The sequence below is a fragment of the Takifugu rubripes genome, chromosome 7, assembly GCF_901000725.2.
Source record: "Takifugu rubripes chromosome 7, fTakRub1.2, whole genome shotgun sequence".
NCBI classification, from domain to species: Eukaryota; Metazoa; Chordata; class Actinopteri; order Tetraodontiformes; family Tetraodontidae; genus Takifugu; species Takifugu rubripes.
In genome coordinates, this window is record NC_042291.1 from 8,833,956 (window position 1) to 8,853,859 (window position 19,904).

Genomic DNA, 19,904 nt, shown 5'->3' on the forward strand with positions numbered 1-19,904 from the left:
TGCGAGCGGCCTTTAAAGGAACGCCGTTTTTTAGTTGAAGAGAGCTCGAATCCGTCACCTGAAAAATCTGGCTGGAGCTGTGAAATTAAAAGGGGAAGATGAGATCACAACGTGACTGTGAAATTCTGCATCATTGCGCAAAAGTTTATGTCCTGCCCCCGACTGAAGATTTATTCTGCTGATTTAATAGAGCCTGTATGAGGACATAGAGGTTACAATCCAATATACGCTGGTATATTGCCGCACTGTGAGCATGCCAGTATGATGTTTCATCTGCTCCTGTGTGCTCGTGTTTACGAGTGGGAGAGTCAAATAGCAGAAGATTATATCGCTTGGGGTTTTAATATACCACAAAAGATGCCACTAAACCACAAATCTTTGTGTTTGTGGCCTTTTTCTGTCAATTGAGAGGAAATAATAAATGTCAGTGTTACATCGTTTGATTAAAAGTATTTTATGGCCCTTTGTTTTTTTTTGGTTTAAACTTTGGCGCTTGACTCTAACCCGACGACCTCCAGGCGTGAGCTCAAACCATCCCTCATTCACGTGTGTCTAAACTCCGGTCAGACATTTTCCTTGCGTCAGGGAAAAAAAAAAGCGCTCCACTCCTCCCCTTCGCTCTCCTCCCACCTCTCATTATGCCCGGCGATACAAGACCCCGCCGCAGGAAAATCCATAGCCATCGATCCCCGGGCCCAGTCGCGGTCGCCACAATTATTCTTGAGGAGGAAACATTGGCGATAAATTACATGTGTGCTTTTCATCTGCAGCTCTGTGGCGGTGAGCCCTCCGAGGGCCCCGGGGCGGGGACGGCGAGGTGGGGGGACGCAAGAGTGACGCGCTGTCAACACAACCTTCCACCGTTTCACCAGCTACCGCCGCCTTTTACTGGACGCCACCTCAAGCCTTCCTTTAAATTTCATCTTTATGCACCACTAACCCAAAAACCACCAGGGGGGAGACGGGGAGCCTGGTCTCAGAAAGGGCCCAGGAGGTTAAAGTCCCCGCGGGCGGGACACGCCCGTCCACAAAAATATAAATCTGGATAAAGGTCGCAAACTTCTGTGCAAACTTGCATAAGAAAGCATCCATTTTCCATGAATCTTAGCTGATTGTTTCTCGATTGTTCCCATGATGCACTTCATTCTGCCACACTTCCTGTGAGACAATACGACTTTAAAGTCAAAATATACAACCTTTTTATGCACATGTGAATATATGTGCATGCATATGTGTGTGTGTGTGTGTTTTAAATAACCCTGGAGGCGACTGCATGCAGCTATAATTGCCTCCCTCATTAGTTATGTTTTAGCAGGAGCGAATAGGAGGGCAATTAATTTTACCGCTTAATTTTTTTGACACGGAATCGGCTGCTGTATTGATGTGCTCGCCATTTTGGCTCTCATTTTTCAGGGAAATTAATTGACAAAGTGGGAAGATTTATCAGCATATCGCCAGATTAAGCGACAAACCGAAGCGATGAGGAATCAATTGCGGCCCTGTCGCTGTGTTGCCCCCCCCACAACACACACCCGCCCCAGCAAACCAAACAGCCGAGAGCCTGGGAAAAGCTGGCTGGGTCAAATGTAGTGCACTTATTTATTTATTTGAGCCGCTCATTCATCAGCTGGTACAAATGACCCTGGCAGCTGACGGCCACTGAACACCCCTCAACACCCCCCAGTGCACGACAGGTCCGAGAAGGGGGGGGGGCGATTATCATAAAAAACACACAAATCAGAGACAAACAAAGACTCCAGGAGACAGAGAGTGGAGGTGATGCTGCTTTTGGAGTGTGTGTGTGTTTAGTCATACTGGCGGCGGTGTGTGTGTGTGGGAGGGGGGGGGGGGGTCTGCAGTATGATGAAATTCAACAGTTTCAAGCAGGGACCTGGTAAAAATTCTTTTTTAAATACGTGTTTTTCCCTTTCTTTCACCCAACCTGTGTGAGCGTCGCCATCGTTATTCCAGCATGAGATCACAGCAGCCTCAGTGTTATGATGGATTAGTACGTTTCACTCCTTTTTTTTCCCCCCTTTTATTTTTAGATCGGGCCCTTTTTTTTTAAAAAAAAAAAGCTCGACAAAGAACATCTTATTCAAATTCTTCTTCGTGCCTTTTAGGTGAAGTTCTCTGTGGCAGGATGGCGCTTTGAGGTTTTATTCGGTAAGCGAACTGCAGAAAGCTGCAACAAATGAGCTAGATGTGTTTATCATTACTCTCAGTTCCAGAACACACTCCTCTGTTAGTCATTGTCCTCTGAGCCCGTAATACCACACACACACACACACACACACACACTCACACACACACAGAAACACACTGCAGCTCACATCCCCATTACTAACTGCTTTGTTCCCAGAACAGATTGGTTCAACTTTAAAATCGCCTACTTATTTTATTAGCGTAGCATCTTGGTGCCGTGAAGGGGTCGATTTATAACCTTTAAACGGATCACACGCATGCAGATAATATTTCAGCGTGTCAGGTTAGCCGCTGGAATGTGATTGCAATGATTGTATAGTCGCAGCTAAACGTTGAACCCAACACCAATTACAACGGGCACGGAGCGTCGGGGGGAGGGGGGGGGTCACGCGGAGTAAATCAGGTTAGTTGTTTTGGGTGTTGCTAATCAAGTCAGGTCTCAGTGCGCCTAAAATGAGGTTCCTTCACGTCTAATGTAAAGCCTCCTCTAGTCATGCGCTCACACTCCGTCACCCTCTGTCTCATTTCCATGCTTGGATCCGTCCCCATCGCTCCCCTCGCACTCTTCCAACTCCTTTTTCTTGCCAAACCTGCGAAACGAGAGACGTGCGCGCGCGCACACACACTCGCACCCCGCCCCGCCCCACGCCAGGTTGACGGGGGTGACACTCTGATGGCAGTCACCTGACGGGAAATGATGAGGTGCTGCAAACAAATGAAAATAAAAGGTCTAATTATGTCACAGGCGCCTTGATGTTACATCACTGTTAAAACACCTTTAAAATAACATCCAGCAAGCCCCGCGCTCTCCCCCAGCGCACGCGCGCGCACCTCCGTGCGCGGCGGGCAGCCTTGACGGATGGAGGGCTCTCCTGCAAGCGTTCAGTCAGAGTGTCAGGCCGCTGGCTGCCGCTTCTGTCATTGACTTAAAAGGGCATCAAGAAGCGGCGTGTGGGACATTACCGAGGCTGAGGAGCAACGGCGGCATAAAGATGCTTCCAGAGCGGTTGAGTCCAGCTCTTATGGAGGGGCTATTATTCAAGGCAGTATCCTCCCACCGCCCACCCCGCCATCTGTCTGTCCAAAGTTTTTAAAAAAGTAAAGAATGAGTCAGCGCAGTCCCACATGCTGCTGAGCTCAACGTACAGAAATGGAAGAATAGAATCGGAACAAGCTGCTGCTGGTTTCCACCGCGGAAGAGAGAGCGGACAGCAAATTCTCCTGGAAGCCAAGCTTCGTGTTCGGCTCGGCCCGGGTTGTTGACGGACAGATTAAAGGTGGACGGCCGAGCGCGTAGCCTAGACCTGATGTCTCCAGCCTTTGATTATGTTCCTCTAATGTGGAAAAATCCCATCTGAGCATCAGATGGATTTGACGAACACTCACTTGTTGACCAGCTGGGTCTGCAAACCACAGATGGAGTTTAGGGAAACACGCAGCAGCTAGTTCTGTCTAGAAAAAATGAAATCCAAACAGCTTTTTTTTTTTTATTTCCTGCTGTTTCTTTGGCTTTGTTTGTCTGTAATTCCAATAAATAAAAAAAACAAAGTGCCTACTCTTGCGACAGTTCTATCGGGATCAGGACGTAAGGCTTTAATGCAATGTGTGCCTGCGAGGGTGCCAAGATTTAGTTCTCAACTTTCTCTGGATGTTGAAAATCTGTGCAGATGGACAAGTCCTGGTGATTATTGGCCCGGAACGTGTGTGTATTTTCCCTCCCAAACAAAGCTGTGAGGCTTCATAATTAATGTGAGATTTTCACAGCTAACACAAACTTTATTTGTTAAACTGTTTACGGCCATGACGGAATGGAAAAGTACATTTTGTCTGATCCAATTATAGCGTTCCCTGATAAATGACCTTCTGTCTTTCACTCGTGAAAACAATGTCTGCCTGTGTTTTTCGTGGCAAATCTCATGAACTTCTGTTTGGAGCTGCTGTCGAGTGCTTGCAGAGGGGTGCGACGGTAATGGGGCGGCCGTGGGGGGTCTCACCAGTATGGGTCCTGTAGTGGTCCTTCATGGCGGACAGGTTGAGGAAGGAGTAGTGGCAGGACGGCCAGGCACACTTGTACGGTTTCTCCCCGTTGTGCAGTTTCTTGTGGTTGTTCAGAGCCCATTTTTCACTGAAGGTGCGCTCGCACAAGTCACACTCGTACTTCCTGGAGGAAGAGAAGAAGAGAGGTGTTGGGGGGGGGGGCCCAGAGTTATTTACAGATCCCAAAGCTGACGTAAAACACAAGACAAATCAACGGCGTGAGAAGGAAAATAGAGGCTGGTGGGTTCTTACACTGAGACACATGACTGCCCGCTGTACATCTGCCCCAAATACATACATACACACACACACACACACACACACACACACACACACCCACACACACACACACACACACACACACACACACACACACACACACACACACTGCAGTTTGCTGCTGGTGTGTCATGTCTGTATAAGCAGGCATTGATTTTTCTGTCCTGGCCTGCCACCTCCACCATTTATTCTCTGCTTTGCACCAGGGCCCAGAGGACTACAGAAATTCTGTTACGCTGCTTTACAACACACACACAGACACAGACAGACGCACACAGACACACACAGCCACCCCAGGGCCGGTAAAGAGAATAGAGTTCACCTGTCCGGCTTCCCTGACCACTTAGCCGGGGTAAATGAACAGTTAGCAACAGCTTAGCTGCTGCTCTCCTCAGAGCCAGGCTCCTTTTTACTGCCTCCGCAAACGCGGTGCTCTAATTTCTGCTCGCACAGAGTAATTAACACGTGGCAGACAGTCAGCATCAATCCAGCTGAAAGGATGATTTAACACATGTGATGTTGGTTGTTAGCAAAAGGCTTCTCCGTATATACTTTAGACATCTGTCTGTTCAGCGAGCTGACGCCTACGGCTCAGTAAGAGCAGCATTGTGCTCTTTTTTAAATCAACGTGTAGGATGTCTACACCTTTATTCATCGGCAGCGTCGTGGGGCTTCACGTGAAAACAATGGAGAAAGTCTGTGCTGGAATTAATCTTTAGCCCTGTGCTGTAATTTAGGCGCAGGATGACGAATGCGCGAGTCATAAACAAATGAAGTCAGGTTTTGGGAGGCATTTGTCTTGCAGTGAGGGCCGTGTTATTTTAGGCAGGGTGGCTGTCTTTAAATTCTGATTGTGTCGCTTAATCCCCACGGTATCAGTTTCCTAGTGTGCAGCATGACACTCACCTGAACAAATAATGACTCCAAGCAGCATGTAGCATGTGTCTGAATCAATAATTCAAACTCGTACATCTTCCTTACTGGAAGAGCGGTGGGAAGGGAGGGAGTCAAAAAGAGAAAAAGGAGGGAATTAAAGAGGGGGAGAGGGAAAGGAAAGCATGTCTTGGCTACCATATCAATCTATATGTTCCATGGAGATGAATCTGAATGTGATACGGATGTCAGGCCGCACTGAGAGGACATTTTATGTTCACTTATCAGAACGGAGGAAGCAGCTTGAAAATGGTGCCTTTATCACCTGGCTGTGAGCTTAAAATGCAAATTTAAACGGCTTTTCTTTGCGTCCCGTGCTCGGGAAACGACTTGGAAGAGATTTGGGACTTATTTGACCAGCAGATGTACGTATGCATCTGCATTTTCCCTCCACCCTCCCGACGGTATTTATAGAACAGCCCGTCGCCTGAGCCACTGCGGGAGAGCTAAACAAGATGAGTGAAGAGATGCTATCTTTTATTGTAAGCATTATGCACAACACTCCTGCTTTATGAACTAAACGGGCCGTTGTTTGTCATGAGGCGTAATCGCAAAGTCAGGCAGGCCTTGACGTGGGCACGCGGCGTGCAGCGATGGAGGAAAAACGAGGAGAGAAGGAAAGAAGATGGAGGAGTTCTGGCTGGCAGAGTTGACTACCAGTAGGGGTTTTGTAAGGATGAGAGGAGGGTTTGCGTCTGTTTTTATGGGATCAGATGGAGCGCTTTGATCTTGTCCCCGCGTGTCAGATCCCGTCACGATCCACCGCCTCACCCATACATATGCATACTGCCTCTAAACAGCCAGGCACCATGCAAAACCCACCCAAGCTAGGCTGGAGAGAGAAGAGCTGGGGAGAGATGTGTGTGCATGAGATGGAGGACGGGAAGGAAAGACTAGCAATGTAGAAAACAACTAATTCATGAATGCTGCCAAACATTTTTAAATATGACATGCAAAGAGGAGAATTCTGAGCATTTATGATGGCAGGAGCAGAAGACTACAGCCACAATAGAGGGTGGAGGAATCCTGTTAGTAAAAAATGAACTTCTCTCATGAGTACACAGAGAACAACCTTTATATAACATACTGCTTTGAATTGGCTCAACTGTAATGCCAAATGTCAAGTATTTTTATTCTCGCTGATGTTAGCAAAGATGGTGGCTCAGCACTGCCGCTGTGCAGCTACGACAGCCCATCAATGATGTGCTAAGCTAAGCTAGGCTAGGCTAAACTAAGCGGTGCCTAAAGAGAGTGACATATAACAAGGGGATATAAAGGATCACAGCAGTGATTCATCCATCCAAACAAGATTATTTACTAACACTTAAAAAGGAGGCAAAATAACTGAGCGATGAGGCTGTGATTGTTTTACCTCATTTCTCATTTGATTTCCCAATCTGTGAGCGTATATATTGGAACTGTACGCCAGGGACTCCCTCCCTCACCCCAACTCTTAAAGTCACACTCATTTCTCGGTGGCTGCCCTGCTTAGCTGACACCACAGTGGGGATAAAACTCTAATTGTGAGCAGGTTCTCCTTGCCGTCATTACATCACCACTTCTCCTTCCGCTGCACCTCTTCATCTCCTCCCTCGCCACTTCCTCCTCCCTCTTTCCGCTCCCTCTGATCACCGAGCGGGGCGGCATGATTGACACCCCGTGCAGAATTATTCAAAGACTCAGGTGGGCCTCTTGCCTGTCTGCTCAGAAAGCGCCATGGCGCCGTGTCTATACTGTCACTCATTACCATATCTATACTGTGGTGTGATCCTGTCATCAGTTCAGGCATATAGGGCTACTGTCAGAACATCACAGGCCACACTGGCCTTAATTGTGATATAAATCCCTGAGGAGAGACTTACTGTACCTCTAACTAGGGTTGGAGTGTGTATGAAAGAAGACCCGAGTCCTGACCAAACGCACTCACTATCGCCCCCAAGTGGCGATGACGTGCTTGTTGCCTGGCTGTTGCAGACTTTAATTATGTTATTGGCATAGTTTGTGCATGTATGAAAATAGATTTAAATGTGCCATTTTCACAGTTTGCTAGATGTAATATTTATTCTCAGACATGTTTTTTTTTTTTGGGGGGGGGGGGGGTTGCTCTGAAACTTCACACTCATTAAATGTATATAAGGAGATTTTCTTTGTTTAAAAAAACAAATGTTTTGGGCTTTTGGGGAAACCAGGATTTCAGCTGGTCAGTGAGAGGAAATAATCCACCAGCGCGCAGCAACACAAAGAGCGATAGAGAGAGGGAGGGAGAGACTGAGAGAGGGAGAGAGAGAGAGAGAGAGGCCGACTCTCGCCTCGAGCCAAACTGACACAAACAGACAACTTCAAAGTGAAGACTGTTGTTTATTTGGTGAAGGGAAAAAAGGGGTGGGGGAGAAAAGAGAGAAAAATTTATCTGATATGCAACTGTCAGGAGAGCATTTTCACATGCAAAATAGCGAGTGAGTGAGAGAGATTACCTAGAGGGAGGAACATGACAGCATTCACTAGGGTCAGGATGGATCATCATCTTCAGCCCCCAACCCTCCCTCGCCGTTGCCTTTCTCTCTCTATCGCTCCATCTCTCTTTGCTCTTTGTTTCCCTCCCTCAATCCTTCCGATTGCCCCCTCCCTCTCTCTTTCGTTCTCATCCTGTTTTCAGACTCCATCACTCTGCACTTCGACAACCCGGCAGCTTAAATCCAGACTAAATTAGCTGAATGAAGATTAAATCATTTGGCCTTGAGCTCTCCAACATATTGGGAGGAAGACTGAGTAAGCCCTAAATGGCTGCTGACTGGGTTCGGACCTATACATGTGTCTGAGGAGAGGCTCTTCCTTTAGTGGCAGTCAATTGAAACCTGATTAGAAGGGGGGGTGGGGGTGGGGGGGGGGCAGCAGGGGTTCTGGGTAAAAAATTGTGAAAAGATTCAATTTCTGGGACAAGCGCTTCCTAAGTAAGGACACTGGCTTCGTTATTTTTCGTTTGCCGGCACAATGTCAGCTGACGACAGGCCGCTGCCCGGGTGAAGATATCGATGCGGGCAACATCATCACTCACCCACTTTAGGAGAAACTATTTAAAGAGCGCCGCAGTCGATGCAGCCCGCAGGCGCTCCGATCGGTTTCCCGAAGGCTGCCGGGTGAACGCGGAAGCGGACTCTGCCGCGGCGAGAGGAGCGGCATCTCAGAGGAGCAGATCCCAGCAGCGGGGCATTTTGAAGCGAAACATCCATCGAGCTCTATCACGGCGAGGCCCGCAGGAGAGCCCGGGCACATCACACAGAAGAACAACTAAAACCTCCAGGAAGAGGCCACATGTGTGTGCAGAGGAGGGTACATGAGCCTCCTCTGAGACGGCCGCCGCCACCACCGCCGCATACGACTGTAACATAAACAAGAGCACACAACAGAGAGGCTGATGATTTATGTTTACCTTGAATCCCGGGAGAAAGAGGGGGAGGAGAAGCAAAGAAGAAGAAGATAATGAAATAAATAATAAAAGAGCAGGCCCATCAGATAAGCTCCTGTTTATCCTGCTGTAGGGCAAATACAAATTGTCAATTTAATGAAGACGGTGGACGTGATGAAAGCGGGGTGAAGAAGCCTCCTGCCTGACAAACAATCAGGAAATGTTATCTTAATATTGTTGCCTTGTTATTCAGCTCATAACTTAGGGGGGTGGAGGGAGGCCAGGGGGAGGGGGAGGTGGCTGGGAGGAGGGGGAGCAGCCGGGCACAGAGGCCAGGTCCCTCTGTGATGGCCCCGTTATTGCCTGCTTTTATTATGGGCCATAGCTCAACAGTCCCAAACACACTTTGAGAGGTGCGGGCACAAACGCTTGGATGCAGATATCCGGACCCACACACACGTCTGATTCCAGGTTCACTTCATTCCAAAGGTTATTCAAGATAAATAAAAACATCTTGAAGAAAAAGCGGCGAACGCACACTCGAGCGTGCGACCCCGCGTGGCCTCTCCTTCGGACACACCCCGATATCCATCCGCAGGCCAAACCGTCTCCTGCAATTCCTAAATTAAAAGCGCGGAAATTTGAGCCGGCGAGAAAATTAACGATTATCTCCGTATTTATATATCACCGGCTCTAAATTGCGTCGGGAAAAATTACTATCAATATGAATATCAGCAACAATAACTCAGCGGCGGTGCTGAGGACAGGATGCTCTTTATCAGGCTCCTGATAGGCCTTAAATACAGCACAAGGCGGCCATATCAGTGCTTTTTCTCTCTAATATCAGGCCGCATTAGCACCTCGTAAATCAAATTACACTCCTAGAATTTCATTAGGCTCACCTGCCAGCGCCGCTGTGCTGCAGAAATATTTATGTTTTCATGTTGTAGCCGTGCGCTCTCAGGTACACAAAAGAGAAGGGAAGAGATTTGGCAGAGGAGGGAGGGGGAAAATGGGTGATAAACCTAATTATCTTTTAAGAATACAGAGAAAATGTGTCATAAATTGCGGCGGTTCCGAGGAGGGGTGGTGTTTTCTTTCGGAGCCCGTGGGGCTGAGAACGCAGGGGGGACAAGTCTGCGCTGCTGTTTACCATCTTTAACTGGGGCTAGACTCCCCCAATCCAATTAGCCGCTCCCCTAAATTCACTCTAAAGAGAAATCAAACAGGATGATGTATGATGCCGATCACGGGGCCCTCAACAACAGGCTAATCCCATCAAGTGGAGCCAGATTGCTAAAAGTGCGAGCTGGATGCGTGATTGGGGTGTGACTGTTATTTAATTACCTCAAAATTATTTCATACCGTCATTTGTTTATTTGTTGTCTTTTCTTTTAGCTTTTTTGAAAATCTCGAACATCTCTGAACACCACTGCTGGATGTGAGCCGAGACGGCTGCTGCGAGTAGGGAATGCCGCCGTTCTTGTAATTTGTTTCCCATCTGGAGTAATCCGTGTTCGGAGCGGTGGGGTGTCTGGATATGGATTTTGATTACACGCTGAGGGAAATGACTGAGTCGGGGGCTGTAACAACAGCCACTTAATAAAAGGTACAGTCTATACATCAGAGCGGCTCTGGCTGTAAATCATCCGGCCCTTTAACGACGTGCATCTCCGTCCCATTACCGAGCCTCTAACAGGCCACTCATATTTACTCTCTGGGCCCCAATATCATTTTAGAATAATGAGCTTTGTCCCTTATCTAATTAACGGGGGCCCTGGGTTCATTTGTTTTTCTCCCATCTCCTGCTTTTCTCAGTGAAATTAGGAAACTGGTTTACAAGTGTAGCGCGCAGATATTTAGCACATTTGCTGGGCAGCGCGGCCGCCTAAAGTTCCAGCTCAGACAGACCAGTGAAGATTTTAGCATGTGTGTGTGTGTGTAATTGCTATTTACTCCAACTGGAGGGTGTTTATCCAGAATCCCGTGCATGTGCGCGTGTCCGTGTGGGTGTGTGAGACGGCGTGCTCCATTGGGCAGAAGTAAAAGACCTGGTCCACTCTCTTCCTCTTATTACTGAAATTGTAATTCAATGATCACCTTAGATCACATGTGTGCCATAAATCAGATAGGCTTGACAGAGGATGAAAAATTGTATTAATAATGTGAAACTTATTATACAGTCCCAAATGCTCCCTTGATAAATGACATTGTTTGGGCCTGACAATGATTGCATTTAAAACATTATTTTCTGTTTCTTCCCTCTCTCTTTCCATGTGTGTGTGTGTGTGTGTGTGTCCAGTAGATCGCTGGGTGGGGAAGACAGAGGTGGGGTTCCAGAGCTTCATAAAATATTCAAGATGTTTCCCACCCATCTCTCTGGAGTCAGTGGGCAGGCAATAGCCACGGCAGTAACGATATAAAATCTGTGGTATGTGTTCGTGTGTGTGTGTGTGTATGTGTGTGTGCGCACCGTTAGCTCACTGTTGCAGTATAGCATAGAAATGATCTGCACATCTTCCAGTCTGTGTGTTATTATCAGGACAAATCCTTGTAAGGAAGTGGAGGCAGGAGCTGCGCTTCACGAGCACATTTGATATTTTTGCTTCTGTTTCATTTTAAGTTGAGGTGCAGAATTTATTTGTCCTCATAATTAAACTCAAACGAGACCACTCGTGTGAAAAATGTAAACACTTCCTTTAAGCGAAGCTCAGCAGGGAGATGGGAGCGGGTGAGAGAGTTTGCAGCTTGCCTCCAACTTTACATGCTGTGTGGTATCAGAAGGAGCTGCAGTCCAGTCTGACACTAAACTGAGATGCAGAGCAGCACAAAGGCGAGGATCTGGCACCGGTTCCACTCCTCCTCCTCACAAGGACAAATGCATTAAGTCGTAGCTCAGTATTTTGCTAATGCTGTCTCATTTTCAACAGCTAGCTTTGTGGATTAAGCTGCCCTCGCACAGTGCACGAGCTGCCACAATGCTCGCTCACGTCAAATCTGACAAGAATAAAATGTTGGCCTTATGTTTAGCGTGCTAATTTCCCGTGTTTCTGGAACTATCAAGAGACGCCGTTCTGGGATTTGGCGAAACGTTCGAGTGCGGCGTGAGCGCTTCAAAAGGACGACTCGGCAACAGAACTTAACAGAAGCATCATGCAAATTTGTCGGCACAAGAACAACAAATAAGAAGAGTGGAAGGAGCTGGGGGATGTGTGAAAAGGCTTCTGTTGACAGCAAAGAGGCAGCGCTCATAATCCAGGAGGGAAAAAAAGTACTCAATGGATGACCAGCCATTACAGCCGTCATGAGTTTTCTCCACTGTGCCAAAAATTCCAGCTCATTTGCATATCTTAGATGGAGAAATGCGCCGCATTTCAAAGCGATATTAACACGGTTGTCTCCATGCTGTTTGAAGCGAAGAATGCCGTATTATACTTATGAGGTTATACTGAATAATGGCCCAGTTTTAGCAAAAAATAACTTATTTCAGACTTTTCTCTCACCTTTTTTGGTAGAAAAGTGTTATCTTGAGGATACGAGTCCGACAGTTCGCCTGTATTTACAAACCAGGCCTCTTTCTCCTATTACGCTCTAAAACACTTTCAAGAAACCATGAAAAACAGACTCTGCGGTTAAAAAAAATCATCAATTTGGGCCCTTAGATGAGAATTTAGTGAGCTGAGAGTTTCATGACACATTGTGTATATTTTAGTGGGTGTTCAAGGGCGATGGCTGATGTCGAACGCCCCGTGTTTCGCCATTACGGTTGGAGGAAAACTGATATCCGTGTAGCTTTGGTTCTACAGGAGTCTAATTAAGGTTCCTGACAGCTGGACTCAGAACCCTGCTCTGGCCCGCTGAGACCCAGACTGGTGTTTCCCTGTAGACCCGGCTCTCCAGAGCTGGCCCTGTCCATGTCCTCCCCTCTCCTGTACCCTCCTCCCGATCCCCTGCAAATGACCATGATGAGAGGCCATTCATCTCATTCCTTGGACCACCACAACGAAATAAATCAAGAACCCCCCACCCCTCCAAATATAACAATATTTGTATTTGGGGTGGGGCAGATGTAATTGATGACTGCAGCCATGCTAATTAAAAACGGCGGAGGTTTCATTAATCTTGGTCATTGGGTGGTAGCGGCGGTGGAGGTGGTGGTGGGGGGGGGGGGGGGTGAGTACCAGCTATTCTGTAGCATGGGCTGGACAGGGGGGACAGGACCGCCTCCTCTGTCCTCATCACTCAGGTAATTTGGGCCATTGTTGAGCATATTAGCATTGGGGGGTCAGCGCAAAACGGCTATTAATAATAACAACAAAAGTCTGGAGCACATAAAGTCTGGACGTCTCTGGCCCTCGACCAAGATACAAATCCAGGAAACAAGCAAACAAGATAATATAATGAACTATCGTGTGTGAACCGCCGTGTCCTGGCTGGAGAAGTTAATTGCTTTTCTAACTTGCTTTGCAGGAACCGTCCATGTATTTTTTTTTTTTGTTCCTCTATGTCCTCTCTCACACACACACACAAAGACAGGAGGACACTGCTTTAGAGAATTAATTACCAGTTTCAACTCCTGCAGTTATCCCGCTATATTCGCCCAGTCAACGTGTCCAGCCGCGGAGGAACGCAGCGTCGTTCCTCACATTAGCGAGACAAAGACGTGTTTTCGTACGTGGGCGATTCTGCTTTTTCAGCTGGTTGATAGCTGCACTTCAGAGCCCAGATGTTTCAAGTAAATATCTTAAAGTCTCACTCCCTTTAAGGGTAAAACCAGAGCAGGAAGACACTTAAACGCTCCACAGAATACAGCAAATAAGTCACACCTAAACATCTACTTAGCAGGAGAAAGGAAGCGGCGGCGCAGCCACGGATAACACAGAATCATTCTTATTGTGGCGCCATTACGGAACACGCAATTTACTAAGTAGAACCTGAACGGTGCAGATAGAAATCATCATCACTCTGTAATGGCCTCCACACGATAATCCCCAACTTTAGGTGCTCCGCCACACTTTAAAGACCGCGTCTGGTCGTAGAGGAGCGGGGAGAGAGACGGCGGGAGAGAGACAAAGAGAAAGAGGGGGAACTGAAGAGGGAGAGAGAGAAATGGGTAGGTGGGTGGGTGGTTTGGGTGGATGCAGCATATGGTGCCACGCTGCCATAAACAAGCTTTATGAAAAGACCAGGGACATTTATTTAATCATGGAATACCTGAGGAATCACAATGAGACACACACTTTGTCCCATTATTGTTAGCACATAAATTTAACTGCTTTACCAGAAGGATACAGCCGCCGAAGACAAAGCGTGGACGCGGCTGAATTTACCGGTACGTGCGTGCGCGTGTGTGTTTGTGCACTGTCTCAAATCTGCCATAAAAAGCGTGTGTGTGGCGTAACAGATGAAGAGCCATAAGTGCTACACACGACTATCTGCAGAGCGCAGAGGAGCGCAGGCTGCAGAGGAGCCGATAGAAAAGGGCGCAGATATAGATACACAACTGCTGCCTGTTTCATGTCATTTAGCAGTCATGTTACGTGCACAAACCGCCGTGCTTCCGCTTGTCATTGGCTTCACGATCTAGAAAATGGCTTGTCACATACAACAGGAGGAACAAAACATTCATCAGCAGTGTCCTGTGTTGGAAAGAGAATAACAAGGTGGGTCTAAAGGCCTTCAGACGCATCCTGAAGAAGAGGGAACACAGAACGGAATTTGAGGCAAAAATAACAAAATATTTGGTAAAAAAAATAACAAAATGAACCCAGAGACAAAAATGGGACTTTGCTGTAGCACAGAAGCGGGAGCACCTGTTTAATTAATTCTGCACAACCGGCAGGGACGGGCCACCGAAGCGATGGGACTGCACGTGTAATTGTGTGTACGCGCACGTGGACTGGGTCGTACACAGCTCTGGGTCAGGAGGACAGCGGTAGCTCAGAGCCAGCTGTGACCTGCCGGTCCAGGTGCTCAGGAAAACCGCTGTTAACGGCCACGATTGATGATCTAATCAAACTGTCACCGCGGCGATGTGCTGCTGCGGGGGGAGGGGAGGGGAGGGCAGGCAGCGTGGTGATGGTGATGGTGATGGCGGTGGGGGGAGACTGAGTGCAAGTGGGGGGAAATATCCAGGAGGCCTTGTGCATGCTTACCATTAGTCCAAATTGAGAGTGACAGTCTCAATAGTGAAAAGGCCTCTTTTTTCTCTCTCGCTCTCTAAGTAATGGAGGAAACAACTCCAGAGGTCTTCCGGAGGATGTCACATAATCAAGGGAGCCTCCCCAGCATTCACCGGCCGCCCACCCCCACCCCCACCCCCACCCACCACTTTGAGGATGCATGGACCCTGACATACGGTGATAATGGGCAGCGGAGATGGACGGACACACCACACTGGCTAAAACTGGCAGACGTCATCATGAACTACACACACATGAACTAAACACAGATGAACTATACACATGAACTACACACACATGAACTACACACACATGAACTATACACATGAACTACACACACATGAACTACACACACATGAACTATACACATGAACTACACACACATGAACTATACACATGAACTAAACACAGATGAACTATATACATGAACTACACACACATGAACTATACACATGAACTACACACACATGAACTACACACACATGAACTACACACATGAACTACACACACATGAACCACACACACATGAACCACACACACATGAACTATACACATGAACTACACACACATGAACTACACACAGCACACGCAGCCACTAAGTGGACTCTCCACCGAGGAGAGTCGGAGCCGGACATCTTTTAGGACAGCGCGGCCTGAAACCTTAATACATAAACCTCTATCTCAGCAGTCAAGTTTCCAAACTATGTAAATCTCCCAAAAATCCGGATGAATGATTCATACACCACTGGTCGAGTACAGGAATAAAGAATAAGTAACCTCTTCACTCATGCGCTCGATCTCAGCAGAGGTGTTTTGTCTGGGTAATGCTTATTTTAATATTTAACTTGCTAGGTGAGTGGGCCAAGGCGATGCTATCATTCTCCTTACATATGGAGCAAAACTGTGGTGTTAAAGTGCAAAGTTATTGCCCCTGTGCGCTATTTGTTTCAGGAGACGGTCCTTAATGACTGGCAGAAGTTATTGCTGAAGAAAATAAAGTCCTCAACCTCTCAAGCTTCACAGCGTGTTGGCGATGCAGAGCAGCCACGCGGGAAAAGATAATAATGTTCCTTGACTCCGCATAAAATAAAATGAATTAAAACGGCTCCATATTTAGCGCAAAAGAGGAAAAGTTCAGGAAGAATTGTCCAACTTAATAGTAGTCTTGTTGATTGCTGCCTGTTCTGTGTGTTAATCACCTTCCCCAGGATATATCCACGACTGCTGCTTGCCCGTCCAGCCCGCATTAATTTAATCGCTGCTGAGCTAATTCATTGATTAATTGGCTCATTAGTGATGCCTGGCAACATCCATTTCTGCCATGACAGTCTGATGTTTCAATAGAAAAGAAAAACAGGCTGGCAACAGCCCAGTTTTTTCCACAGTCCCACTGTGCATAATGTCCAACCACTGTCAACAGTTTGCTGCACAATTGTGTCGCCGTGTAGCTGCCTGGGTTGGTGCCATGGGATGTGAAATGAATACGGAGGTGAACTGTTAGCATTTCTCCTTCTTTTCCAACTGAGTAATGCCAGTTGGGTCTCTCTGGGTGGGTGACATCATCGCCGGGGAGAGAATAACTTCAGCAGACGGGGGGACCGCCGGCGCTTTGCTGCTAGAAGACAAAGCCTTATTGCACGGGTCAAGGTCGTGGTGCTCTCACACACCGACTGGCTTCCAATGATGGGATGAGCTATTAAATGGCAACTACCGCTATCATTAGCGAGAAGAGGTCCCTGCTACACCCAGTATCAAGAGGCAGGACCGTGGAGCGGCCACAGATTGGGTCAGCTTACGCGTGACCTCTGAACTCTAGACTCTAGACGCAAGCGCCAATTTTCTGTCACCGTTGCCAAAGCACTTTAACTGAATACGGGTTCGACCACAAGGGTGTTAAGCCTTAACGCACGTCAGCTTTTCCACGAACCAACATGCTTACCCTTACAACACACCCCACCCCCCCCCCCCCCCTTCCCCCAAACACAAACACACTCACAATGCTGCACCATATGCCCATGACAAGTACATAAAAATTGCTCCCAAGTGATAGCACGGGCCAACCCATAAAAACTTAATGCAGCTAATTTTCCAGTAATCAAACTTTTATAGACTGCGATGGCTTTTAAACTAACAAATTTTAATTATCGCTTAATTTTAACAGCAATATTAACGCGATCCCTCATTCGGCGAGTGTTCATTCGCCATGAAATATTGAGCAGGGTAAACAGGGGCCGATGTCCGCCGGCTCCTGCTCAAATAAGCATTCGGGAAATACAAACGTGAGCAAGCTGAGACATTAGCAGAACCCCACCAGGACAGCGCACGGACCTCTGGGAGGTGAAGAGCGCCAACACAAATTGGCCTGTTGTTATTGCTGCTGTGCGGCATTGATCACTGCTATATCCCGCTTTTAACAAGCAAACGCTTACTTTTGCCGTTGCCGTGGCTTCACTCGACATTAATTCAGCCTTTACAATGTAATCAAGCAACGCTTTGATTTTGCTCTTTGATGTGAGGTGAAAAGAAGAGTGCACCTCACGCAGGGAATATTTTCCAACTGCTTTTTCTGCACTGCTCAACGCATCGCTCCTCGCCGCCGCAGCAGAGTGGGATGTTATTGACTGCTGCCCTTGGGTGGCTGAAAACTAGGCCTCATACCACCCAACACCAAACCAGAGACAAAGTGCTGACATAGGCAGATAAGGGGAGGAAGAAAGAGAAAGATTAAAGAGCAGATTCATTATCAATAATTAAGGGAAAGGATTTATTCTAATGAATTAGGGGTTGTCTTTATCTCTCCCATCTCCCTATATCAACTGCTTGCTTTTCTCTCTCTCTCTTTTTCTCCCCCCCCACACACACACACACTCGTGGTTTGTCTGTGACTTGACCCCTGCCTGCTCCATGTGCTCCATATTGCCATCACGCTGGCTCCAGGCAGGGCTCTTCCGCCCCTTCTCCACCCGCCAAGCGCGGACAGTCCCGCTCCTCTGTTCCGGGGCAATATGGCCGCAGCGTGCAGCGTGCTGGGAAGCGGCGGCGAGCCCAGCGTCCAGCGCTGCGGAGCCAGATGACTGCTCAGCCACGCTCAGCCCCCAGCACGGCGACGTGTCCGACCGTGGCGATGTGAGGCGTGTGAACGCATTCACCAAATCAACGTGTGACATCAGGTCTGATTTGATGTGCACGACCACAACGCACCCAAAACCGATGCTCCCAAAACACTCATGTATTTCTGACAGAAGTGGAAACTTGATTTAAGAAAACAAACATTCTCCTCTGCAGCCTCACAATAAGGGACGCTTGTCTGCATTCTGTGAGTCATCACGCCTCCTCTTTAAGCATCGTGCTCGCTATTTCTGGATCTGCGATGGTGCCTTTTCACCTGTTTTGTTTCATTCTGATGTATTTAGCTTGGCTGAGACTTCAACTAATCCTACAGAGCAACTGTGCTGCACAATTGTGTGCAGGCTTTAGCAATTAGGCATCTCCAAAAGACTGAAAACGCTCGCTAAAGCTGCTTGTATCGTGCTTTTTTTCGCTCCTCCACCACCCGCTTGACTTGAACAAATATATCTTTCTTCTGGCTTGTCAGCACTCTGCTTTCAAGAGTGAAGAGTGTATTAGCAGGAAGAGTTTATTATTACAAGCAAGAAAAATGGCACGTGTTTTAACAATTACCTATGAAAACAGGTATGCCAGACGGGACGGTTGTCTTTTGGAGCCCTGCTTTCAAAGAACTCATTACAAGAAATTACAGCGAGGTCATTGCTGTCAATCATGCTCTCAAGCCCCTCCCACTCAAGTGTAAAGAAGTGAAATAAAAATCTAACCAGGTGAAAATGGTTGTTATGTCTGCGCAATAACATCACAGCCAAGAGGTTTGCCTTTAGTTACGCGTTGCAATTAGTGGAATAATATACAGGAAATGATTAATGGTTGTAATATGTTTCGAGCAATGGCACAAAAAGCTTCCTTACTGATCCTGGGAACATCCGTATGGATTCTGGAGACTACGCAACTGTTTTCCACAGGTTGATTCCCACTTATTCGTCCATTAAATACAGGAAATTGCATGTTTGTTTTTTTATTAGGAGATTCAGCAAAGAGTAACCTTTAGAGGAAAACACACACGGCTGTCACCCCACCCCTCAGACTATATATACCCTTCTACGTAAAAGTGTGCGCTGCTGGGCAAACAAAAGGACAAAAAGCCCTCATCTTCGCAGAGTGCCTGCAGTGAGGAGTGGTGGTGTGACTGAGGAGAAGACCCAGTTGTGTCAGTTTATAATAGTTCAGCTCTCTCTCTCGTGCGCTCTCTCACCCACACACAACCTGTCACACTGTTGGACTCTGTTGTCTCACCCATCGCTCCCTCACACTTTCATTCTTTATGGAACCCACTGGGTTTAAAACTGCATACGTGGCTGAATTAGTCTCGTTTAGAGTCTGACTATCACTGCCTACCACACCGTCCCAGTGCTCAGTGACATCAAAACACAGATGAAACATGTCTGATTTCCTCCATGTATAAAATGAACTTACATAAACTGATTGTTTGTGCTAAACCTCCTTTATTTGTCTGTCTTTTTCCTCCAATCATGAATATGTGCATGGTAAGCTGGATGTAAACTCCATGTGACGTGAAAATTTGCACATCTGAATCTAAAAGGAGGCGCTTCATCTCCTGTGACTGGTGCAGTGTGCACAGACTCACGATCCAACCTCTTGTTTTTTAGCTAAATAGCCGATGATTTTGTTTTCAAATTTGTTATTCTTTAAGGGATTTGCTGCTGAGTGCTAAGCCAATGCTGCTCATTGATTCATTCCACTTAGAAAAAAGCAAACGGGCCCCCCTCCCC

At 47.3% G+C, this 19,904-nt stretch overlaps 1 protein-coding gene across 1 annotated transcript in view; it reads right to left on the reverse strand.

Moving 5' to 3' along the window:
• The window catches only part of znf407 (zinc finger protein 407), a 105,116-nt gene that overhangs the window by 34,668 nt on the left and 50,544 nt on the right, over nt 1-19,904 (reverse strand). The window contains exon 6 of the mRNA XM_011605376.2: nt 4,200-4,366. Within this exon, the coding sequence (XP_011603678.2) occupies nt 4,200-4,366 (167 nt within the window). The remainder of the gene's footprint in view (nt 1-4,199; nt 4,367-19,904) is intronic.